General features: G+C 40.7%; 1 protein-coding gene across 1 annotated transcript in view; it reads left to right on the top strand.

The window, feature by feature from the left end:
- Positions 1-7,066: 7,066 nt before the first annotated feature.
- The window catches only part of nup35 (nucleoporin 35), a 29,812-nt gene continuing 9,704 nt past the window's right edge, over positions 7,067-27,174 (top strand). Inside the window, exons 1-6 of the mRNA XM_043693451.1 lie at positions 7,067-7,468; positions 11,127-11,294; positions 13,665-13,792; positions 17,062-17,119; positions 18,162-18,306; positions 25,661-25,730. Coding sequence (XP_043549386.1) covers positions 7,456-7,468; positions 11,127-11,294; positions 13,665-13,792; positions 17,062-17,119; positions 18,162-18,306; positions 25,661-25,730 — 582 coding nt within the window. The 5' untranslated portion in view covers positions 7,067-7,455. The remainder of the gene's footprint in view (positions 7,469-11,126; positions 11,295-13,664; positions 13,793-17,061; positions 17,120-18,161; positions 18,307-25,660; positions 25,731-27,174) is intronic.

Genomic DNA, 27,174 nt, shown 5'->3' with positions numbered 1-27,174 from the left:
TTTCGGGCAAGAACTACTATGTTGCTCCTTCTTGAAAACATCCAATGTTTTAGCCTCAACCGATTTCTGTGGCAGACTCTGTAACCTTAGACTTTGACCCTTTTGAAGTCTTCAGTCATTGGAAACATCATCTTTCCTGCAATTACCCTTTCTATTCTTATTAAACTATTGTAAGCTTCTATGATAATCCCCCAACATTCATCTCAACTTCAGTGAATATAGTCCCGACTGATTCAGATGCTCTTTATATTTCTGGAATCAGTCTGGTAAATCTTTGTTTACTCCCTCCATAGTCAGAACATTCTTCACATGAGACCAAAACTGAATACAGTACACCAGGTGTGATCTTAGCAAGGCCCTGTACCACTGCAGGAAGGTACCCACTGCTCCTTCCCTTGAATTCTGGTGAACAAAGACACCCAGGTGTCCTTGCAACTCAACTCCCCTTCCCAATCTACCTTCAATCAGACAATAATGTCTTGATTTTGCTAGCAAAGTGGATAACCTTACACTTATCACATTTTCTGCTTCTGCAATGTATTTTCTCACTTACTCAACTTGTCCAAATTACATCAAAGCAGACCCTTCGGTCCAACTCATCCATGCCGACCAGGTTTCCTAAATTAATCTATCCCATTTGCCAGCATTTGGCCCATATCGTTCTGAACCCTTCTTATTCATATATCCCTTCAATGCTGTAATTGTACCAGTCTCCACCACTTCCTTTGGCAGTTCATTCCATACACGCACCACCCTCTGCATGACAACGTTGCTCTTAGATCCCTTTTAAATCTTTCTCCTCTCACCTTAAACCTATGCCCTTTAGCTCTGGACTCTGGACTCTGCTTCCCTGGGGAAAAGACTATTCACCTTATCCATTCCCTTCATGATTTGATAAACTTCTATAAGGTCACCTCTCAGCCTCTGTGCTTTAGGGAAAATGCCCCCAGCCTATTTAACCTCTCCTTATAGCTCAAATCCTTCAACTCTGGCAACATCCTTGTAAATATTTTCTGAACCCTTTCAACAACACCTTTCCTACAGTAGGGAGACCAGAATTGAATACTTTATTCCAAAGCAAACTGCAATGTTAGCATTCATTTCGAAGAGGGCTAGAATACAAAGCTGAGGCTGCAAAAGATTCTGGTCAGACCATATTTGGAATATTGAGAGTGGTTTTAAGCCCCATATCTAAGGAAGGATGTGACAGCCTCGTAGAAGGTTTACGAGAATGATTCCAGGGATGAAGAGTTTGTCAAATGTGGAGTGATTGAGGAATCCAGGTCTGTACTCGATGGCGTTTCGAAGGATGAGTGGGGGATTTCAGAATACTGAGAGGCCTGGATAGTGTGGACATGAAAAGATGTTTCCTCTAGTAGGAGAAACGAGGACCTGAGGGCACAGCCTCAGAGTGAAAGGGCCACCATTTAAAAAGATGATGAGAAATTTCTTCAGCCAGAGGCTGGGAACCTATGGAGCTCATTGCCACAGAAGGCTGTCGAGGCAAGTCATCGAGTGTATTGGGTATGAAAGCTAATCAGACTTTGCTTGCAGTTGTCAACATGGTAGAACATGAGCCAGATGCAATAGCAGAGTCAATGTGATGCAGCAGAGAGAACATTGTGACACTAACCCCTGTGAAGTGTAGAAGGTCACTGTCCTTTCTGTGGTATTTCTGAGTATTCCTCTGGACCACGGAAACAGTACTGATCAAGCTGGCAACCTTGGACCAGGCTGGTAGAGTCTGGTGCTCTTGGGGGAAGAGTACATCCCTCCTCTGCACTACCTTGTCCATCAGGATCTCCAGATGACTGTCCACAAAGTGGGGCACCAGTTTCTCCTTATCTTCCATGTCCACAGAAAATGTCACAAACTATGTAAGGCAACAATCTGGACTGATAGTGCTTTTCCAAGCACACAATGGCCATTGAAACTTGGGGCCAGTGCTACAGATGCTGGTCCATTCCAGTATATGCCAGCACTTGCAGGTTCTTCCAGATTTGGCAAGTGGGAGAGTTTAGCTAGCATCATGATTGGGACAAAAACACAAGTAAACTCATGAGATCCATGAAATTCACAGCTGAAAAAAACATAAGATTTAGCTTGGTAACTCTGATTTTGTTTCCGCACATATTGCCTGACATTTCTGGCATCTGCAGGGTTTTACTTTGTATTTGGAGGTAAATAGTTGTTGTTATAACAAATTAATGTAGTTGGTATCAACCGTATTTCTCAGTTGCACACAGTGATTACATCATAAAGATGTCCTGTTGTCATTGCAATCAAATCAGGTCATCATAACAGTCCTTAACGCTGGGATTCACCGTAATCATATTTTGATCTCTGCTTTCAAATCCAAAATGCTAATATTGTGAACAATAACATCAAAGCAGAAAAGTATGTTTGAAGGCTAACATTCTGAAAACATTCAGATAAAACAGAAAATGCTGGAAATACATATAAGGTCAGTCAACATTTTTGAAAGAAAAGGCAATTTAGTAAGCTTCAGTTGTATATCCCTAAACAAAACTTAAGAGTGAATGGTCAACACTCATTGGTAAAAATGAATAAAAGGTTTAAGGTAATATAAATCATGTAGCACAAGTTATTTCAATGTGGTCTATGACAAGGTTTGACTGTATCAAGATGTGAGTAGGAGCTTGATTAGATTTTTAACTTGAACTGTAGAATTTGCAGGCAATCTTGAAACATGCCATCACTCTTTCTGCATAGCCATTTAGTGATGAATTTGTCAAGAATATATTGCTGCAAAAAAAATTCTGAAATGACATTGGTAAAGTATGGCTAAGCTGTTTACCCAGTCCAACCTTGATTATCCGAACATCAATTATTTAAATTTCAGATTATCCGAACAAGATCTCAAGGTCCCGTAAAAACAGCATTAGGCAACTCAGCAATCAGTTATCAACTAAATGACATTATGGCGTGCATTGCTGGATAACTGAGAAATGTTCGGATAACTGGCAGTCGTAAATTACCGCTTTTTTATGATCAGATTGGTTAGCCAAATGACCAATTATCCAAACAAAATACTCTGTGCCCATCTCGTTTGGATAATCGAGATTCTACTCTATATGTTCAGGCTTTGCCCTGACAACTAAATTTCCAAGGCTCATAGTAACGCTGAAGTGAAGCAGAAGGAGATGACCTCTATCAGATATTCGGAGCACACTATCCTCTCATGTGATGTGGAGCCCTAACTTTGAGCCAGGTTGTACTTAGAGCTACAATATTGGTGCCAAACAGCTTTGCTTCCCACCAATGCTACACTTAGAAGCTTAATTTTATGTGGACACAGACTAAAAAGAGTTTTATCAGCAGTTATAAATTTGCTCAATGCTATTAAAACCATGACAAGCTGGATTGGGGGTTAGATTGGTGGTTAGTTTGGTGATGGAAGGGGATAATTGTGGGCGGCACGGTGGCACAGTGGTTAGCACTGCTGCCTCACAGCGCCAGAGACTCGGGTTCAATTCCCACCTCAGGCGACTGACTGTGTGGAGTTTGCACGTTCTCCCCGTAATCTAATCTAATCTAATTGTCTCTCAATTTCTCCAGCAAAATCCTGCTTCCTATTCCAGACTTTTGCCACGCTTGGGTTTAACTTCTCAGTATTAATTTGAACTGTAAATTATATCTACTTATCTTTGTACTCAACTTTGTGTCCTCCCCAAAGTACTTTTAAATTATATATACACCTGATATACATCTGTATGTGACTCTAACATTTCCAGGTTCATTAAATGATACTTATTGTCTCAACTTTCCCCAGCTGTGTTTCTAATTTTTGTTTTTGCTATTCTATTTTTCTTGCTATTCACTTCTTGTGAATGCTATCCAGATCAAATAATTCCTTTACTGTACCTACGATCCCAAGGTTCCTCATTTTCAATTGTTTGACCTACCTGTAGCCTCTGTTAGGCTCACTGGCTTCTCCTTTCTGGTTGTTTATTTGTTGAATTATCCCTTCTTGGCTCCTTTTTAAATTTTCAAGCTTAAGGCACGTCCTTTGATTCTATACATGTCCGTTATTTCTCCCTTTGGCCCTGTGTTCCCAACACATTGGTCATTTAATCTCTTGTGTTATTCATTACATCACTTTTGTTCTTTTTTATCCTCTTCCTTTCATTTACTTAAAACCTTTTATATTTTTTGAATTCTTTTGAAGACTGATTGACCTGAAAGATTAAGCATGTGGACAGTATTTGATGGAAGCGACAGGGATCTTACCCACTAGTTGGAGAGGTTTCCCATACATTTTTCCTCAATGGCAACAAGATGATACCCATAGGAACATCATTAACTGTTTCAATTGGCAACAGAGCAGGGAGGCCATTGGGGCGGCACAGTGGTTAGCACTGTTGCCTCACAGCTCTAGCGTCCCAGGTTCGATTCCAGCCTCAGGTGACGGTCTGTGTGGAGTTTGCACATTCTCCCTGTGTCTGTGTGGGTTTCCTCCCACAGTCAAAGATGTGCAGATCAGGTGAATTGGCCATGCTAAATTGCCCCATAATGTTAAGTCAATTAGTCAGAGGGGAATGGGAATGAGTCTGGGTGTGTTACTCTTCGGAGGACTGGTTGGACCGAAGGGCCTGTTCCCACACTGTAGGGAATCTAATCATGACCCTCTTGCCCTGGACTTAACTGGACCAATAGCAAAAAGGCAGTGGTCCATACCTAGCATCCTTCTGCCAAATTAAATGCTACCTGCATTATCCTCCCTGTGTTTTTCTCTTTCCATAAATGCTCCCTGACCTATTTCCCAGCCTTTTCTGTTTTTAGGTCATATTGCCAGAATCCATAGCATTTTGCTTTTGTATTTTAGATTGAAATTTACTTAACGCTTGATGAATTGAGAACCCAATTACATCAATAATGGGAACAGTGCATAGCAAATTGCAAGATATTTAAAGTATCTGCAGCTTCAGCCTGGAAGGACACAAGTACATAAGTATTCATCACCACAGTCACCTTAGTAATTGCTGGCAATGTAATTATTTTCACAATTTGAAGTTGGAATTATTGCTGCAGCAGGTGGCAGGTTTCAGTGAGGACTTTCTTATTGTAATGCTGATGTCTCATATAGTGTACCACTTTGTCAAGCTGCATGACAACATTGCTGTCACCAAGTATGGGACAATTTTCAGTCAAGATGATAATGACATTGGGTATTATGATCTGATAATCCAGAGAATTATGACTAAAGATGGTTATCCCAGTGAAGATTTCTTACTTTAAATCCCACCCCATCATCGGAAAAAGTTTGGGACTACATATAGAGCTTTTTGGAGCAAGTTGTCATCCAAAATTGTTTAGTCCATTTACCACCCCCATTGTCCTAATGCTTCTTTTAACTGAAGGGATGTTGTGCCTCAATATCCTTTGTGAAGCCAGGTTTGCTTATGTGTAATCAATCCTTCCTGATAATGTATGGAAGCACATAGCGCATGGCCTTCAAATCACTTCTGTATACCAGGTGCCTGAGTAGATAGGGTCTTTACCATGATACCACAAGTTACCCAAAGAGATGTTGTTGAATTCTATAATTCTGCAAGTCAACCTGCAGATCTGCAGTGATAGTTCTACATCTTTAAGCATGTCAGCAGACCAGTCAATGTGCTATAAAGTCTCTTTGTGCTGAAATGATGCTGCATTCTTTGATCCATCAGTCAAGGTGCTCTATTCCAATCTACCTAAATCTCTTTTTCTCTTAACGTTTAGCTATTAAAATTCCTCTCACTCCCACTACCCCCTCCCCACTCCAATTCTCTGGACTGTTTGGCTGTTCTCAGCCCCTCGTGGGATGTCAATAATTCAATTTCTGCTTGCAGCAAGGCTGAATCTTGAACAGGCTGGGTGTGTAAGCTGACATGACCATAGGGACATGGACTGTACTTGTCACAATATCCTGAAAGTGAAGGGCATCAAAAGGATGTCAATGAAGGAGGCAAAGCATCTGCACCTGGAGGACAAAAAGGGGAAAAGGGTGTCAGGAAATCCTCCTATACCTCTCTGTAATTTGGGGAGTAACCTCAACATCTGCTTTGGGAAATGTAGCATCTGCATTTCCTGCACTCTGCCTCATATGAACAACCATGGAAAAAGAAATGAACTACATCTTATGGAATAGGGAAGGGCAATGGCCAGAAAAGGGGAGACTTTCCGTTGGGCCAGTCTATGGAGTTTTGGGGCAGACATGTCAGTTACTATAAATAATGAGATAGCTCATAACAAACTAAAACATAAATTGCTGGAGAAACTCAGCAGTTCTAGCAGCATCTGCGGAGAGAAAAAAAGTTAAGTTCCAGTCCCTTCTTCATAACTGTTCTGAAAATGTTAACTGTTTATCCAGTAATTCATGTTTTTGTTTATTTAAGGCTGAGTTAGATAATTGATCAGTAGGGGAATCAAGTGTTAGTGAGAAAGGGCAGGAAAGTTGACATGAGGAATGTTGCATTAAGCATCATCCTATTGAATGGTGAGCAGATTCGAGGGGCAGAATGGCTTACTCCTTTTCCTATTATGGATCTGAGGAGGGGTCACTCAACCCAAACGTTAACTCTGATTTGTCTCTACAGATGCTGCCAGACCTGGTGGGCTTTTCCAGCAATTTCTATTCTGGTCCCTGTTTCTTATGTATTTTTTTCAGATTTCCAGCATCCACAGTTTTTTGTTTTATATTAATTCAGAAAAATATTAATGTTCGAATTATAATGATGTAAACGGGTAGAACAAAAGACTCTGACTTGGGGGAGTGTGTGGGAGGTGTAGAACCATGATTAAGTCCTTTCAGGATGACTGACATCAGTGATCCCTGCTGATGTGCACACACAAGTGGAACTAGGACAGAACAAGAAACTTTATAATTCTACAAGCCAATCTGCAGTGCTGGTCTTACATGTTTAAGCATGTCAGATCAGTCGATTTGCCACAGACAAACTCCCTAAACATTCCTATTAACACTATGACGATAAAGTCATTTCTCTCTACGCCATTTGATCTCACAAGACTCATTGCTCTTTGGGCGTTTCTGTATAATTTGGGAAGCAGCTTGGCTGATTTCCATTCAGTCTCACACTGATTGGAGAAACGTTGCGGCTGCACTGAGCAGCCAATACTTTCCACGCTCACCCCTTGGAAGGAAACACAATCTACTAAAGAGAGTGACGCTTTTCCCATCGTGCAGCTCCGCTCTTACAGTTGGAGATTTTCCGCCATTTTTGAAAGTGCACAGAATTGGTGCAGGAGGCAGTTGCTAAGAGGCGGCGAAGAAGCTGCTGGAGGAGACGGCGGGGAGGTGAAGAAGGAACTTGCAGGAGGAGGAGGAGGCGGCGGCGGCGAAGAAGGAGCTCACTGGAAGAGGCGGCAGCGGGGTGAAGAAGGAGCTGCTGGATCTCGGGTCTATGTGTCGCTCGCACGCTGCAAGCGGCGGCCATGGAGTTCCAAGGTAAGAACCGGCTCAACGGCTGAGCGCGAGCCCCATGGCCAGGGTCCGGTAGCGCGAGGCCGCGCGAGCTGGGGTTTGGGGCCGGTTGGTTGGTTGTGTGTGTGTGCGCGCGGTTTGGGAGATGGCGGGGTGTTGAATGGGTGCTGTGTTGTTGGGGGAAGGGAGAGAGTCGGTGTGGACCCGGCTCTGGTACCGTAGCAGGAGCTCGTCAGACGAAGGAAGTGAAGCGGTGCCACTCGCACATGGACGTAGGGAAAAGGCTTCCCCCGGTGTTTAACTGTTTCAATCAACTTTTGTCATCCGGACATGGGATGTTGGGAACGAATTAATATCCGACAGCTCCGTTTGTTTATGGATCGCCATATGAGGAGATTTTTATGTGTATTACATGCAGGATCGCAATTTATTCACCGGGCAAAAGTGAGGACTGCAGATGCTGGAAACCAGCGTTTATTCACCGGGGCCTAGTTGACTGATCTTTATGGGTGGAATTCCGGCACTGAATCGAGCCAGTGCCGTTTCTTTTTCGGAAGGTTTACCTTGCTCAGAATCAGTGTTGAACCAGACTTATTTAATGGTTTGTAATTTGTGACCCTATCTGGCCGTTGCAATTCTTAAAATTTATTTAACGTAGTTATCACATAATGACCTTTCCACAGGCGGCTGTACAATGAAAGATACATTTTTTAAGAGTGTGGTTCTTATGAGCAAAGCCCAGCCACATGGGTTACAAGAGAATGCTAAATAGTCAGCCACGGATGGCCAGCCAACGCCCTTACGTACAACGTAAGAGTTTAAAAAGATTATTAATTTGAAGAAGTTATATCAGGTTGTTGCCTTCGACCTCTAAGTTCATTGCCAGTTGTTTTTTAAAGGCCTAGCTAGTAAAGGAAGCACATCTTGTTTCTGGATCGACATATTTCCTGTAAGGACTGCAGATGCTGCAATCTGTACTGAAAACAAGTGTTGGAGATCACAGCGGGTCAGACAGCATCCACTGAGAGAGAGAACAAGCAAACGTTTCAAGTCTACGTGAATCATCTTCAGAGCTGAAGTGACTGTTCAGCTTAGAATGATCTGTTGCGTCTTGGAAAGCAGACTGATGGAATCGGTGCCCAAACGTCTTGCATTGTGGCCTTGCATATGATAAGCTTAGGTCATCAGAATCAAGTTGTTAATGATTTCAGGCTCTCAACACCATACGAGTGTGAGGTATGCATGAGGAATGTAAGGTGGTGTGAAATAGTTATTCAAATAAGATGTAATTGAAGATATAAATTTCACTTAGGTAGGAATAGATGTTGTATTCAGACATTAATCTCCAAGACCAGTTGTTTGTGCTTGGATCAGTTTAAATCATTCTTGTGGTGCATTGCCTTGATGTAATTAGAATAGATCAGGTTGATACTTGCACGTAAGTCTGGTGGAAAGCTATTCTGTCTGCTGTGTTTGTTGGTTCCTTGAGAGGAGTTATTTAAAATTAACTACTTTTAGAGTAACATGTCAGACTTCTGAAGAAGGGTCACTGGACCCAAAATGTCAACTCTGCTTTCTGCCTGCATATGTTACCAGACCTGCAAAGGTTTTCAGCAATTTCTATTTTTATATCAAGCTTCCTTGCTTTCAAGTTTATAACTTTTATGGCTGTAAATGGTGAATTCTGGGAATGAAAAATGTTGATAGAAGTGAACTGAAGAGAACTACTTTAAACACTTGCTTTCTACAATGTATACGAGTGTAAAATTGTCAAATTACTAACTGCTTCATTTTATCCTGTTCTTTGGTAGTTGAACATTCTACCATTACGGTTAATTTCTTGGACCAGCTTATTCGATCTCTTCAACTTCCTTTGGGTTACCCCAAAATAAGCAAGTGCAGTTTTCCTTCTAAGTCATAGATTCATAAACCAAGAGGCCTTCTTTGTCACATGAAACAAAGACAGTAATACTTTTCCAAATCGGTTGTGACTGACATGACTTGTGAATTGGTGTTTATATTGCAGTGATCTGCAAGTCTGGGAATTTGCTTATATCAATAGCATATCTAGCAGATTAAAAGTAAAATTGCTTCAGAGTGAACCTGAGAAATACACTCCTTGAGCATTTTTGCACAGGAGCTTCATACTTGATTAACAAAAGGCTAACGTTGCAGGTAGAATCAGAATAAAATAAATCCTAAATCAGTTCCCAGGCTAGAGGCATGTTCAAATGAAATAGCTTCAAGAGTCTGATGCAGAAGCTGTGTCCAGCCAACTTAGTTTTTTTAAAAATTAGATTCCCTACAGTGTGGAAACAGGCCCTTCGGCCCAACCAGTCCACACCGACCCTCCGAAGAGTAAGCCACCCAGACACATTTCCCTCTGACTGATGCACCTAACACTATGGGCAATTTAGCATTGCCAATTCACCTAACCTGCACACCTTTGGACTGTGGTAGGAAACCAGAGTACCTGGAGGAATCCCACACAGACACAGAGAATGTGCAAACTCCACACAGTCAGGCGCCAGAGGCTGGAATCAAACCTGAGGCCCTGATGCTGTGAGGCAGCAGTGCTCAACACTGAGCCACTGTGCTGCGGTGCTTACACTTTTGCAAAATGAGAGCATGAAAAGGAACCCAGTGTAATTTGGAAGGGACAATGTTATTACTCGTTTAGTTTGTCCTTTTATGATTTGGAAATTTAAACAGACCAATCAGACTTACAATTTAACATAATGAAGAAGAGACAGCCAGCAAAATGGTCCTCTGGGCATGATCAGACATGGCCTGTGATAGTAATTGGCTATGGTAGCCCACAGGAAATGTCTGTATGCACACGCGCTGTTGATGTCACTGGTGGGATTTGGGTGGTGGGTGGGATTTAGGAGGTTGGGGACAGGGGCTATCTTCCCTGGCAGTATCGGCAGAGGGAGTCTCCTTGGGACTGTCTCCTCTTCATTATGTTAAATTGGAAATCTGATTGGTCTGTTTAAATTCCAATCATTAAAGCACAAACTAAATGTCCGTTCCAAATTGTGCTGGGTTCCTTTTCATGCTCTCATATTTTGCACCCCTTACAGTTAGCATTTGTGGCCTTTTATGTCAGTGTTTTACTACTGTTATGATTAATGGATACATAATAATTTGGGAAACCAAGATCTGTCCATATTAGTATCTTGAATGTAAATCACATGCAATTCACAGAACAAGATTGATTGTTCAACGAAACTCATCTGTGCTCGAGTTTACACTCCTGCATGAGTCTTTCTTTTCGCACCCATCTTTATTTCATCTTGTCTCTATTTCCTTCATTACTTCCTCATGCTTATAAAGCTTCCCTTTTAAATGTGTCTTTGATATTTGCCTGAATTGTTCTGTTGAGTAGTAATTTCCACATTGTAACCACCCTCTGGGTAAATAGGTTTGTCCTGAATTCTTCTTCAGGCATAATTGTCAACTGTCTATTCTAAGCCCATTAGTGTTGACCTCTTCCATAGGTGGACCTGTCTCAGCAAGTCTATTCTATCAAATCTTTTTAATTTTTAAATCATCACTAGAAAAGTGAGTGTTCTTCACTTAAGAACAATGTAATATTGATATTGCAATATTATATATTCAAGTCTATTTGCATATATTGTATTGCTTTTATATTCTAAGGATCTCTTTCTCTTGATTATAGGATCTGAACCAATGGCATTGGGATCGCCAACATCTCCTAAGCCAGGTGCAGGTGCTCAGTTTTTACCTGGTTTCTTAATGGGAGATTTACCAGCCCCAATAACTCCTCAACCACGGAACTTTTGTGGCACTTTGGCAGGAATAATGGACATACGATCTCCTTTTGGAGGCAAGTGGGGTCAAGCAATGTCTTTGGGAAACAATGACATTTGAGTTGACATTTAATTTTTATTTGGAAAGTTCAGTTTTAATTTTAATATATACTAGGTGATGGGTGAGGTATTTGGATATTTTTCATGTTTTCAGTAAATACTTTAACTGAAACAACTTACTCTGATACTCACTCTGTTAAACAAAATTGATAATTCTCCTCAATACTATGCTGCTTTGGTAGAAAGTTGTGATCTGCAAACTTTTCATTATGTTCTTTAATAGGGAATACTTAAGTAATAATGGCTGAATCTAGATTTTGAAATAATATAGATGTTGCATTAAAACTTCAGGGCTTTGATTAAGTCTGAATATTACATGTGACAAAGCCTCCACATTTTGGAGAAATCATTGCATATGTTGCTATGTTTTCATGTCTAATCTGTTAAGTTTTATTTTAGTGTTATTTATTATTTATCCATAAATATGAAGTTACAATCATACAATACCAGGTTATAGTCCCACAGGTTTATTTGAAAGCACAAGCTTTCAGAATGCTGCACCTTCGTCAGGTATCTAGGACACAAAATTTACTTTTATAAAAGATCAATCTATGTTGTGGTTCTGTTCGCCGAGCTGGAAGTTTTGTTGCAAACGTTTCGTCCCCTGGCTAGGCGACGACATCAGTGCTTGGGAGCCTCTGCGAAGCGCTTCTTTGATGTTTCCTCCACAAACTCCATCAACAAACACATCGACCTGGACCCAATATACCAACCACTACAGCGGACAGCTGAAACTGACAACCGGAAGCGGCAGGGACAGACCACTATAAACACCGGAGGAAACATCAAAGAAGCGCTTCGCAGGAGGCTCCCAAGCACTGATGATGTTGCCTAGCCAGGGGACGAAACGTTTGCAACAAACTAACTCACAAAGACTGGAGATAACATCTGCATACTGCTTTCTTCTGTCTGAGTTCCACACTGTACAATGTGCTGGCAAACCAATCTGGCGCAGATAGGTGGTAAAGAAGATGGACAGGTCATGAGGGCGATGCCGAGTTGGAAGGTTGGATCTGGGATAAGATTGGGGGGGGGAGAGGGGAATTGAAACTGGTGAAATCCACATTGATGCCATGGGGTTGGAGGGTCCTGAGGTGGAAGATGAGTTGTTCTTCCTCCAGGTGTAGGGTGGTTAGGGAGTGGTGATGGTGGAGGCCCAGGACCAGCATGTCCTTGGAGGAGTAGGAAGCGGCTGGAAGTGTTTGGCCATGGGGCGATAGGGTTATTTGGTGTGGCTATCAGCCTTTACTCAGCAACTCTGCGTTGTTGAGTACCCTGAAGTCCACCTTGGAGGATGGTCACCTGAAGATCCAAGGCCGAATGTCCTTGACTGCTGAAATGTTCCCTCAATGGGAGGGGACATTCCTGTCTGGCGATTGTTGCACAATGTCCATTCATCCATTGTTGTAGTGTCTGCTGATAGCCACGTTCGGTACTCATGAGGACAGCTTCAACCGGGATCTTGGGTTCGCGTCACAGTACAGGTGACCCCACTACACTATACATTCTGTCTCACAAACACATACACTCTTACTGACCCTCTCCCATATGCGTGCGCACACCTCTCTCAGATATGTACGCTGTCACAGGGGCACACACTATCAAGCACGCGCATACTCTCACATGTCCCCTCTCTCATGTGTGTGTACACACACACACACACACACACACACACACAATGGGGTGAATTTGCATCTGCAGAATTGTATTTGCAGATACATTCTATTTTGTTCTAAAGACATTCAGTCAGTAGGCAGTCAGTCCATGTGACATTTTATAAATTCCAGCTTTGGAAATAGAACCAGTCTGAGTCAAGGTTGGCATACAGACAGACTCTAATCTCACAGGTTTTAATGCATTGTTTGGGCTGAGTTGTCACTTTTTTTTAATACACTGATAAAACCTCAGGATAGTGATTTGAAAGAAGTTCTGGAATTTACATGTTATAGAATCGAAATCTGCATCCCCTAAGTGATTAAAGACTTAACCGAGGTTAGTTCAGTGCATTGCATTGTTGTGTGAAACATTGATCTTTTATAAAAATAAATAGTGTCCTATGATCCTGCCCCACTAGCTATCTGGTGAAGGAGCAGCACTCTGAATGCTTGTATTTTCAAATAAACCTGTTGGACTATAACCTGGTGTTGTGATTTTTAATTTTGTTCACCCCAGTCCAACAGTGGCAACTCCTAATCATAACTATGAATAAAAACTTTAAGTTGCTCAGCTTTTATATTATTAACAAGTGTTTAATTTGTAAAGCTAGTGCAGTAAAGACACCTTGAATAGTAAAATATCGTCTCTCATTTCTATTTTCTCAAATACAGGAGGCACACCACCTCAACCAGTTGTGCCCACTCCGAAAGATAAGTGTGGCGCACCACCAGTTCGTAGTTTGTATGATGATTTGGGAACCACAAGAACTGGACTTTCACCCATAGGTTCACGACAACTGGTAAGAAACTAGATACACTGTAAGGATTGTTTTTAATTGGTAAAATGTTTCCGTTCCTCAGTTGTATTGAATGTGACCATATTTTTCAGGGAAATGTTAGAGCCGGATGCTTCATAAGAGCCTTGTAAAGTGAAATTTGACAGCAAAACATGTAAGGACAGGTGACTAATGTCCCCATGAAACTGAGCAAGTGAGGCTGATTATCAGGCTGAACGAGACCATAAATTTAAAGGGACTTGGAGGGGGGAGAAGAAACCGATATTGCATGGCACAATTTTATGTATGCAGGGACCATTGCAGAAAAACATTGCTTAAAAACTACCTCTTAAAGGAAGAAGGCAGGGTATGGATTAGAGAGGTTTGGGACCCAAACAGTTGAAAATGTGATCACCAGTACAAGAGGAGTTAAAATTGGAGATGCGTGCAATTCTGGTCTCCTTCCTATCAGAAGGATGTTGTGAAACTTGAAAGGGTTCAGAAAATATTTACAAAGATGTTGCCAGGATAGGAGGATTTGAGCTGTAGGGAGAGGCTGAATAGGCTGGGACTGTTTTCCATGGAGTGTCGGGGGCTGAGGGGGTGACCTTTACAGAGGTTTATAAACTCATGAGGGGCATAGAGTCATAGAGATGTATACAGCACCGAAACAGACCCTTCGGTTCAACTTGCCCATGCCTCTCTTATATCTTTCCCCTCTCACCCTTAACCTATGTTCTCTAGTTCTGGACTCCCCCATCCCAGGGAAAAGACTTTGTCTATTTATCGTATCTATGCCTCTCATGATTTTATGAAGCTCAAAAGGTCACCCCTCAGCCTCCAATGCTCTAGGGAAAACAGCCCGAGCCAAGAGGTGGGCGACCTTTTCATGTTGGGAGGCCACATAATGTTAGTTGTAATCTAATAAAGCCGCATCCAAGAAACTTCAATTATATATTGTTAAAAATTCACATTTTTTTTAATTGTGGTGGTCAGTCTGTGAGGATTATTTCGTTGAATTTTCTTTTACACTCTGGTATTTTAAGTACATTCAATTTAAGATTAAGATTAAAATTAAAATAATAATAAAGGACGAAAAAACATAAAAATAAAAGATTTGTTCTGCAGAATTTGGATTCATTCAAAAGGCCACACGCAATGGCCTAGAAGGCCGCATGCGGCCGGCCGTAAGGCCGCAGGTTCCCCACCCCTGGCCCTAGCCTATTCAACCTCTCCCTGTACTCAAATCCTCCAAACCTGGCAACATCCTTATAAATCTTTTCTGAACCCTTTCAAGTTTCACAACATCTCTCCGATAGGAAGGAGACGCAGAATTGCACGCAATATTCCAACAGTGGCCTAACCAATGTCCTGCACAGCCACAACATGACCTCCCACCTCCTGTAATCAATACTCTGACCAATAAAGGAAAGCATACCAAACGCCTACTTCACTATCCTATCTACCTGTGACTCCACTTTCAAGGAGCTATGAACCTGCACTCCAAGGTCTTTCTGTTTAGCAACACTCTCTCGGGCCTTACCATTAAGTGTATAAGTCCTGCTAAGATTTGCTTTCCCAAAATGCAGCACCTCACATTTATCTAAATTAAATTCCATCTGCCACTTCTCAGCCCATTAACCCATCTGATCAAGACCCTGTTGTAATCGGAGGTAACCACATTCGCTGTCCACTACACCCTCCAATTTTGGTGTCATCTGCAAACTTACTAACTATACCTCTTCTGCTCCCGTCAAAATCATTTATATAAATGATGAAAAGTAGTGGACCGAGCACCAATCCTTGTGGCACTCCACTCGTCACAGGTCTCCAGTCTGAAAAACAACCCTCTACCACCACCCTCTGTTTTCTGCTTTTGAGCCAGTTCTATATCCAAATGGCAAGTTCTCCCTGTATTCCATGAGATCTAACCTTGTTTGTGGCACTCCACTCGTCACAGGTCTCCAGTCTGAAAAACAACCCTCTACCATCACCCTCTGCTTTTGAGCCAGTTCTGTATCCAAATGGCAAGTTCTCCCTGTATTCCATGAGATCTAACCTTGTTCACCAGTGGACAAAGTATTTTCACTGGGGTGGGGGAGTCCAGAACTAGAGGTCATAGGTCTAGGGTGAGGGGGGAAAAGATATAAAAGGGACCTAAGGGGCAGAGGGTGGTATGTGTATGGAATGAGCTGCCAGACGAAGTGGTGGAGGCTAGTACAATTGCAACATTTAAAAGGCATCTGGATGGATATATGAATGGGAAGGGTTTGGAGGAATATGGGCCAGGTGCTGGCAGGTGGGACTAGATTGGGTTGGGATATCTGGTTGGCATGGCTGAGTTGGACCAAAGGGTCTGTTTCCATGCTGTACATCTCTACGACTCTGTGCGAGAAACCAGAATTAGATGAGTACAGGGAGCTGAGGAGATTTGAAAACAAAGATGGTAATTTTAAAATTTAGCTATTGCTTAATTGGGAACCAGTATAGTTCAATGAACACTGGTTGATGAATTAAATTAAAGCAGCAAAATTTTTGGTGACTTCAAGTTCACTGATGGTAATGAATCTGGTAGTGAATTAAAGTAGGCAAGTTTGAGGTGCCAAACGTATGGATGAAGGTTTCATCACTAAGTAAACTAAAATGGGGAAAATCGGAGTTTAAAATGAGTGATCTTGTCGCAAGGATATGTGGGCAGGAGCTCATCCAAGGTCAATAAATACACAGCATGCAGTCTAATTCTGAGACAGCTGGCAGGAAGTGAGATACAATGGTCAAGGAATGATGTTTGTTAGATAAAGGCAAGAGGCTGGGAATGAAACTCATTGCAGGTAGTTCTCTGCCTATGATTACATTGGTAAGCGTGACACATCATCAGTTTGTAGTAGATTATATGACCATTTCAAATATTGTAAAGTCTGAAAAGTGTGCGCGTTCTCTTTAGTGTTCTATCATTTATTATTTTTGAATGCTTTCTGCTGTGTGTTTGGAATGAATATTTAAAACCACAGCCTTTTACTTTAAGGAAAGTGGTTTCTTCCTTATTTTGCAGGACTGTCTCTGCCAAATGCTGAATGTGGTTGGTGTGGATGTACATTCTGCTTCAAAATCTCTGCAGTTTTCTTGCGTTTTGAGGAGTCCAGGTGTTGAAAGGAATTGCTCTGCTTTCTTACATGAATTTTTTTTTCCACCACACTATTTCTGCATAAGTTGCTAGAAATTTACATCATTTGTTGTCATCAAATTTAAGATTACTTTTCAAAACTTCTCGTTTGATGTTTTTCACATTGCAGGCTAATGTTCAAAAAGTTCAAACACCTCTTTCTGGAAATAATGTAACTCCTGGATCAGGTATGTTTATTTTGTGTAGTTCTTCATTGAAGTATTTGCAGTTTCTTGGTATAGAACATCACTGCTATTAGTTTACAATCTTCATCAAATCTATGATTTCTTTATATTCGATATAGTATGTAACAGTTAATGTTTATAGTGAAAGCATGTAGAATTCCTCATTGTCAATGTATTCATGATAAAGATATAAATTTGCCTCTTTCTACCTTTTTGTGTTGTAAGACACACTACCTTTACAGTAGTTTAACTTGTCAGAGCTGTGGCTCATTCCTAAACGGATAGGCAGGCTTATGTTTTTGGTTACAAAATGAACACCACCTCTGACTACTTCGCTGTCAATTGACTGCTTACATCTGTGATGAATTATTTTCCCATAGAGCTGCCAGTTGGAAAGTGTTTATGAAATCACAGGCCTCTCATTCCTTTCAGGAATAGTAGGTCAAAGTTGCTGCCTTGGATGAGCAATACACTGAGGGGCAGTAGACTTCTTAAGTTGCTGTGTGAATGGGATACATTGAACAATCCAGTCGTGGATGTTGATGTTCCTCTTACTGTCATAAGATGTTTGAGGTTGTAAATCCCCTAGCTGACTAACTGCTTAATATTTCTAATCATTAGTACCAGTGACGTGGTATCTCCTGGTCAGAAAAATGTTCTGTAGATCTTGCATTCTATTCCTGATTGCAGATTGTAAAATGTTAAAATGATAAATCTAATGATTAAGTTTACAAAGGTACACTTCTTCTGAACCTGTTATTAGTTTACAACATCTCCTTTCATATGTATATGCCAAGTATCTTAAAACCATTTCTAAATTATTGGTGGGATTTTCCTGTCTTCATTTGAAGACCAAGATCCTTTTCTTCAAAATTGTGTGGTCCTTCTGCTTTGGTTGATTCCTTAAAGCTCAGTTTTGTTTACTGCTGAATATAGAATACATTTATTTTAAATTTGTATCCTTGAGTAATTCATCTTATGAAAAAGAGTGTAATGATGTGACGATTGTGCACTTGTATTAGAAAAATCTATCTCTCTTCCTTAGGTACCAATAGTATATTTAGTCCAGCCACTATTGGCCAACACAGAAAGGTGACTCTTTCTCCTGCCCAGGCGGATCCTTTCTACACACAAGGAGAATCTCTTACTTCAGATGATCATTTAGATGACACATGGATCACAGTTTTTGGGTTTGTATGATTTGTACATTCTTCTGGAATTGTAGAAACTCTATTTTCCTGGATCGAAGATGAGAATTAAGTTGTTTTATCTATCAAAGAACTGCGGTTGCTGGAGATCTGTAATAAAAACAAAAATTGCTGGCAAAACTCAGGCCTGACAGCACCTGGGAAGGAAGCAGAGTTAATGTTTCAGAATAGTTTTGATGAAGAGAATTAAGTTGAGTTCAATTTTCAGGGAATTGTACTTTTAGTTTGGATGGGTAATTTTGTTTGTGTGCGTTAATTTAGATTAAATGGCTTTTCATCCTTCAGAATTTGTTAAGCCAGAAGACGTTTTGGATATTACTTTACTGCAACACAAACGAGCTTTCAATCTGGAGTAGCTTTATTATTTGCTGATTATGTTTAAATCTAGAACTAATTACATTTGTAACTGCCATGTAGTAGTTTTTGAGGTAAAGTATTTGTGTGTGCATAGACAATTTACAAGTAACTGCATTTGTGTAGTACTTTTATTTTCTCCTACCTAGCATGTTTTCTAAAATTGCATTTTTGAAGTGGCATTTTCAAAATTGTGCAACATCTTTCCATTCAAGAATAGTACAGTACAGAAAAGAGACCAGTCGACTCATCAAACCAACAGCTCTCTCTCATATTATTCTTTCACCGTGTTTTCAATCACCACCTCATTCAGACCCTCGAGCTTGCTGTAACATTCAGTAAGATCATGGCTGTTCGGTGGCCGAACTCCATGTGTCTGCCTTGGCCCCATATTCCTTGATAGACTTTTTTTAATGAAGCAAGACTATCTTGCATTGAAATTTAACAATTGAATTAGCATTGACCACCATTTTAAGGAGCGAGTTCCAAATCTCCATTATTCTTTGCATCTAGAATTGCTTCAAATATCTCTCCTGCATGGCGTGGCCCTAATCCTTTGACTATACTCCCTGATTCTAGAATATTCAATCGGAGTGGAAATGATTTATCTTTATCTATGCTATCTTTCCCTGTTATGTCCTGAAGATCTCGATTAGATCAACCCTTAACATTCTAAATTCTAGGGAATAAAGGCCTAATCTGTCCTCATGACTTAACCTTTGAAGTTCAGGTATCCTTCCTGTAAACCTGCATTGAACACCCTCCAAGGCCAAAACATCCTTCCACAGTTCTTTAAGTGGGGTCTAACTGGGGTTTTGTATAACTGCAGCATAACATCTACAATCCCTATACTCAACCACTTTAGATACGAAGGCCAGCATTTCATTTGCCGCCTTGACTGTTTTCTGCACATGTTCATGGCATTTAAAAGATCTGTGCACCTGAACCTCCAAATCTCGCTGGAAATCTACTATAACTAACTTTATGCTTTCTTTAAAAAAAAAACCCAGATCTATTCTTTTTCAGTCTGAAATAAATGATCTCACACTCTTATATTAAAATCATAGCTGCATAGCTTTGCCCATTCACCTAATTGACCAATATCCTATTGTATTTTTATGCTGTCATCAACACTGTCTACAATGCTGCCCAGTTTTGTGTTGTCAGCAAACTTGGATATTTGACTTTTTATGCCATTATCCAAGTCATTAATGAATAATGTGAATAATTGAGCCCCCAACACAGAACCCTTCAGGACATCACTAGTCATGCCCTGCCAACTTGAGTGCTTACTCATTATTCCAAATCTGTTCCTTCCCACTCAACTCGTTTCCAATCCATGTCAGTAATTTGCCCTGAATTCTGTGGGCTTCCACCTTGCCCAACAGTCTCTTTTGTGAGACTTCACCAAAAGTCTTCTGTAAGTCCATGTAAACACTATTGACTTAGCTGTGCCCAACACTTCTGTCACCTCTTCAAAAACTGAATTTGGTCAGATATGACCTACCCATCACGAATCCATGCTTACGCTCCCTGATTAACTGGAAGTTTTTGGTGATCAGTTACCTTACCCTCAATTATAGACTCCAGCCACACCTTAGATGTTAGTCTAACTGGTCTGTAATTCTGGATTCCTTTGTCACCTTAAAGAGCAGAGTGACATGAGCAAATTTCCAATCCAGAGGTACAACTCCTGAATCCATGGAACACTGAAAGATTATGGTTAGGGCATCTGCATCGTGTTCTCCTATCTCCTTTAACATCATTGGACGAGAGCTATCAGGTCCTGGAGACTTGTCAATCTTCGGTTCCATTACATTTCCCATTGTAGATGATTGATTTTAATAAAGCTAATATTGTTTAGACTCTCCTTGATCCCTCTGTTAATTTCTTTTGACACTTCCAGCAAGCTATCATTCAGTATATCTACCATTTTCCGTGTTGACTGACATTATCCCCACTCAACCTTAAGTTGGCCAACAGTAATCTTCACCAGGCACTTACCCTTTCTTAACGATCACATCTCTTTTTATAGTCTTGTGTCCCTTTATAAGTTTCCTTTTGAAATCCTTTTTAGCCATTCTTAGAAGCTGCTTTCTTGCTCTTTGTATTTGTCCTATTCTCTGGAATCTATACTGTTTTAGCATTTTTAAATGCCCTTTTAATTTTATGCTGTCCTCTAGCACCTCATGTCCGTGGTTTTCTTTGGTCAGGCGGAGCGTTTACTTAAGTACAAACTGCTTCTGATTAGCATTTAATGTTATTTTCAACACCCTCCTCTATTCCTCGGTGTTTTACTTATTAACAGGGGTTCCTGGTCTTTGCCTCATCCTGTCAAAGTCATCCTCAAGCATCCAGCACTTGTCAACTACTGGCCAATCCCAGCCTTCCTTTCTCAAATCATTAAACATCTTGTCATCTCTCAAATTGTATTTGACTGTCACGGAACTTCAAATTTGGATTGACCCCAGCCAAATTATTGAAATAACTGTTAGAAAATTAAAAATGATTCCTCCTCATCCCACACTACATACTAGCACTTTTTCTGACACACTTGGCCACATCATCCTTCAATGTTCCATCACTGTCCTTCAGCTTGGTGGAACTGTTCTGCCCATGTTTCTGTCAAGTTGCTTCCAGAGTAAGACTTACCATTCTGCTGCACTGTTGCCTCAGGCTTTGCCCTAGGAATCTGTTCTGCCTGACCCATTTCTCACTTATGTAGTGCAGTAAGTGCATGTACATATGCAGGCAACACACAGCTCTGTGTAACTGCCATCACCTTCCTCAGTTCCTCCTCTCGGTGTTAAATTATTAAACTGCTTATTCAACATCTGCTCCAGTTTGCAATTTACTGAAATTTATGCTCATATAAGGAAGATTGAAGCCATTTGTTTTGGCCCATCTCCAAATTTTGTTCCCTTGGTACCAGTTCTACCCCTCTCCCTAGCAATAGTCGAAGACTAAAACTAATCTATTTGCAACCTTGGTGTCGTGCTTGATCCTGAGTTGAACTTAAAATTGCATTGACAAATCATCACCAAGGCTGACTGTTTCCACCACTTTAACACCACCTGAATTCAACTGCAGAATATCATATTCATGTGTTGTTTTGTCTAAACTTGACTATTCTAATGCATTAATAGCTGGTCTCCCACATTCCCATCTCTCGAAATTTGAGGTAACTTAAAAAATTTCTGGCTGTATTTTGGGGCAAGTTCTACACTGTTTCATAATCCTGTGAATCATCTTGGAAGGTTTTGTTACTTTAAAAATGCATTGCCTTAAGTCTCATTCAACCAGTCTTCTCCATATCCCTGTAATTTTTCTTCAAGTATTTATCTATATTCATTGTGCTAATTTTGAATCAATTTCCATTTCCCTTATCTGGCAGTGTATGTCAAATCCCTGCAAAGACATCTTTTCAAAAGAACAAATAGCTTGCCTTCCTGTTCCCTCTGGCTATTCCATGGGTCATAGAGTCTTAGAGATGAATAGCATGGAAACAGACCCTTCAGTCCAAATTGTCCATGCCAACCAGATATTCCAACCCAATCTAGTCCCATCTGCCTGCACCCGGCCCATATCCTTCCAAAGCCTTCCTATTCATATACCCATCCAGATACCTTTTAAATATTGCAATTGTACCAGCCTCCTCCATTTCCTCTGGCAGCTCATTCCATACACTTACTACCCTCTGCGTGAAAACGTTGCATCTTGGGTCTTTCTTACATCTTTCCCTTGAAACCTATGCCCTTTTAGTTCTGGATTCTCCCACCCAAGGGAAGAGACTGTCTTTTATTCTATCCAGGTCCCTCATGATTTTAGGGGCCTCTATAAGGTCACCTCTCAGCCTCCGATGCTTCAGGAAAAACAGCCCTAGCCTATTCAACCTCTCCCTGTAGCTCAAACCCTCCAATCTTGGCAACATCCTTGTAAATGTTCTCTGAACCCTTTCAAGTTTCGCAACATCTTTCCGATAGGAAGGAGACCAGAATTGCACGCAATATTCCAACAGTGGCCTAACCAATGTCTTGTATAGCCACAACATGACCTCCCAACTCCTATACTCTGACCAATAAAGGAAAGCATACCAAATGCCACCTTCACTATCCTACCTACCTGTGACTCCACTTTCAAGGAGCTATGAACCTGCACTCTTTGTTCAGCAACACTCCCTATAATCTTACCATTAAAGTGTATAAGTCCTGCTAAGATTTGCTTTTCCAAAATGCAGCACCTCGCATTTATCTAAATTTCAACTCCATCTGCCACTTTTCAGCCCATTGGCTGTTGTAATCTGAGGTAACCACCTTTGCTGTCCACTACACCTCCAATTTTGGTGTCATCTGCAAACTTACTAACTGTACCTCTTATGCTCACATCCAGATTATTTATATAAATGATGAAATGTAGTGGACCCAGCACCTTGTGGCACTCCACTGGTCACAGGCCTCCAGTCCGAAAAAACAACCCACCATCACCACCCTGTGTTTTCTACCTTTGTGCCAGTTCTGTATCCAAATGGCTAGTTCTCCCTGTATTCCATGAGATCTAACCTTGCTAATCAGTCTCCCATGGGAAACCTTGTCGAATGCCTTACTGAAGTCTATATAGATCACATCTACTGCTCTGCTCAATCCTCTTTGTTACTACTTCAAAAAACTCAATCAGTTTCCTGAGAAATGATTTCCCTCTCATAAAGCCATGTTGACTATCCCAAATCAGTCCTTGCCTTTCCAAATACATGTACATCCTGTCCCTCAGGATTCCTTCCAACAGCATGTCCACCACCGACATCAGGCTCACTGGTCTGTAGTTTCCTGGCTTGTGCTTTACCACCTTTCTTAAACAGTGGCACCATGTTAGCCAACTTCCAGTCTTCTGGCATCTCACCTGTGACTATCAATGATACAAATTTCTCAACAAGGGGCCCAGGAATCACTTCTCTAGCTTCCCACAGAGTTCTGATCAGGTCCTGGGGATTTATGAAGAAGGGCCTGTGCCCGAAACGTCGAATCTCCTGTTCCCTGGATGCTGCCTGACCTGCTGTGCTGTTCCAGCAATAAAGTTTCAACTTTGATCTCCAGCATCTGCAGACCTCACTTTCTCCTCCTGGGGATTTATCCACTTTTATACATTTCAGCATCATTGGTACCAGTTTCTCCATTTACATTGGCTAAACCCTTTCTCATTTTAAACACTTTTGAACATTTGACCTTCTGTGCTCTAAGGAAAGAAACCCAATTTGGCTAGTAAATCCATGTAACTGAAATCTCTTATTACCACGATAATTGTTTTAGTAAATCTCTTCTGTACCCTCTCTGCAGCTTTCATGTTCTTCCTAAAGCGTAGTTTGCAATATGTTGCACTAGGGTTGAATGAATGTTTTGTGTAGGTTGAAGATATTATTCCTGAGTTTTGTACTTCATAGGTATATGTAAGGATCATAAATGCTTTCTTAATCTGTCCTATTCCCTTAAAAGGTTTGTGGGTAAACATTACTCCATCACCTCTTGCATACTCTTAATTTTTAACAGTTGCTTTGTGTTGTCTTTCCTTATTCTCCCTACCCGTGTATCACTTCACATTTTATACGTTGAATTGAATATACTATATGTTTGCTCATTCGTTAGACTCATCAATATTCTCTCCCTGATGAAACTTAGGCCCGAAACATCGATTCTCCGGCTCCTTGGATGCTGGCTGACTTGTGCTTTTCCAACGCCACACTTTCGACTCTGATCTCCAGCATCTGCAGTCCTCACTTTCTCCTAATATTCTTTTGCAGTTTGATTCTTCTATGAATCTACATTTCATTCATGTATATTATAAACAGCAGTAGTCCAAATACCAATTGTTGGAGAACATTACTGTACACTTCCCTCCATTTTTAAAAATAAACATTCATCATAACTAACCCTTTTAGCTCATTTTTCTACCCATCTCATTGCCCTTTTTATCCCATGGATTTCAGTCTTTCTGACAAGCTGTTTATGGTAGCATAATTTTGTTTATCATCTTATGAGACTTAGTTACACTAACTTCAACAGATACTCCCCTGGATTTGATAGTAGGAATGTTTCAAATTAGGAGATTTAAGGTAGAATCCCATGGCTACTGATCAGTTGTATTTGCCTTGATTCCATTAGGCATTTTTTACTCATCTGGTTTATCGCTGGATCGCTAGAAATGAAGTAGCCTTTCTGTCTATACATGTAGACGGGTGACATGATTAGATAACAGTTTCAAGTCATATACTAACCTTACTATCTTGGCTGAAGAGAACTTTGGATCATGAGTGGAAGAAATGTAAGATTTTTTTGATAGTCCTCTAAGTTACTGAAACAAATTGCATCTGTAACTGTACCTTAAGTTGCTGCTTAATGACAAAATTATTGGTGAAGATTTCTATGAATTATTAAACCGTAATTAATTTATATTGAGAGCATTCTCACTCCCACTTGAAGGATTTTTGCGTTTGAATTTGACATGTCATTTAAGCAACTTGATATGTTGAATTAGAAAATGCAGTATTTTGGGCTGTGGCAATGAATGACAAAGTTTTTAAATAGGTTGGTAGTAGGCTGGGAAATATCTGGTACTTGCAAATATTTCATAATGTGCTAACTAGAACCCATTTACAGATTGGTATAACATTAATGGCACTTTAATGTCTACTTTGATTTTCATGAAATAGTTTACAATCTTGGCTGTGTTGCTGTTGAGAGGTGTCAATTGGGGGCTTCACTGATCACTTAGTGTAGTATTGGGATAAACTTGAAAACAAATCATTTGTCTACCTGGGTACAGTGTACATGTATTTATACTGAAGCACGCTAGAGGCTAGAAGCTGATTCTTCCTCTAAACTGAAAATTTGTCATTGTTGATGCTTGAACTTTTGTGTTTAACTTGCAATATAGTCTGTTATTCATGTCATTCTTAATGAAATTACTTATACTAAGGAAATTTCCATTGCAGGTTTCCACCAGCATCTGCTTCATACATCCTTCTACAATTTGCACAATACGGAAACATCTTAAAGCATGTGGTAGGTTTTTTAATGGATTAGGCTTTCTAATTGCTATTTGGAATGGGATGTTTTTTCCTATATATTGCTGAAAGTAGTGCAAGTTTGTTGTTTAGTGTAAAACAAATCAACTTTTGGAGGCAGTTCAGAGGAGCCTCGTTAGATTGGTTCGAGAAATGAAAGAACATCGCATAAGAACTAGGAGCAGGAGTAGGCCACCTGGCCCTTTGAGCCTGCTCTGCCATTCAATAACATCATGGCTGATCTTTTCGTAAACTCAGCTCCACTTACCCGCACTCTTTCACTATCTCTTAATTCCTTTATTGTCAAACAAAAAAATCTATCTTAGTTTTAAAATCACCTGGCCCTTTGAGCCTGCTCTGCCATTCAATAACATCGTAAACTCAGCTCCACTTACCCGCACTCTTTCACTATCTCTTAATTCCTTTATTGTCAAACAAAAAAATCTATCAGTTTTAAAATCATGTACTGAAGTAGTGTCGACTACTTCACTGGACAGAGAATCTCATAGATTTAGAATCTCTGGTGAAAAAGTTCCTTCTCTATTCAGTCCTAAAGCTGTTGCCCCTAATTTTTGAGGCTATGTCCTCTTGTCCTAGTTTCACCTGCCAGTGGAAACATTCTCTCTGCTTCCTTCTTATCTATTCTCATAATTTTATGTTTTTATAAGATCCCCTCCAATCCCCATTCTTCTACATTCCAATGAATATAATTGCAATCTACTCAGTTTCCCTCAAGCCAACTCTCTCAACTCCAGAATTAACACTGCGAACCTCCTCTGTATGCTCTCTAGTGCCAGTACATCCTTTCTCAAGTAAGAAGACCAAAACTGCATGCAGTACTCCAGATGTGGCCTGTGCAGCTGCAACATAATCTCCCTGCTTTTAAACTCCAATCTCTTCAGCAACGAAGGTCAAAATTCCATTTGTCTTTCTAATTACTTGTTGTACCTGCAGACCAACCCTCTGTGATTCATGCACAAGGACACCCAGGTCCCTCTGCATAGCAGCATGGTGCAACTTCATAGCATTCGAGTAATAATCCTTTTTACTGTTGGTCCTACCAAAATGGATGACTTCACATTTATCAACATTGTAATCCATCTTATCTTATGAAGAGCATTTTAGCAGTTTTGGCCTGTACTGTGGAGTTAAGAAGAATGAGGAGGGATCTGATTGGGGTCTATAAGATACTAAAAGGAATTGATGGAATGGGCGTGGAAAGAATGTTTTTCCGCGGTGTAATAGAGTCATCGAGTCATAGAAGCAGACCCTTCGGTCCAACCCGTCCATGCCGACCAGATATCCCAACCCAATCTAGTCCCAACTGCCATATCCCTCCAAACCCTTCCTATTCATATACTCATCCAAAAGCCTCTTAAATGTTGCAATTGTACCAGCCTCCACCACATCCTCTGGCAGCTCATTCCATACACGTACCATCC

Source organism: Chiloscyllium plagiosum, chromosome 7, assembly GCF_004010195.1.
Source record: "Chiloscyllium plagiosum isolate BGI_BamShark_2017 chromosome 7, ASM401019v2, whole genome shotgun sequence".
NCBI classification, from domain to species: Eukaryota; Metazoa; Chordata; class Chondrichthyes; order Orectolobiformes; family Hemiscylliidae; genus Chiloscyllium; species Chiloscyllium plagiosum.
This window is presented reverse-complemented; position numbering and strand designations above follow the sequence as displayed.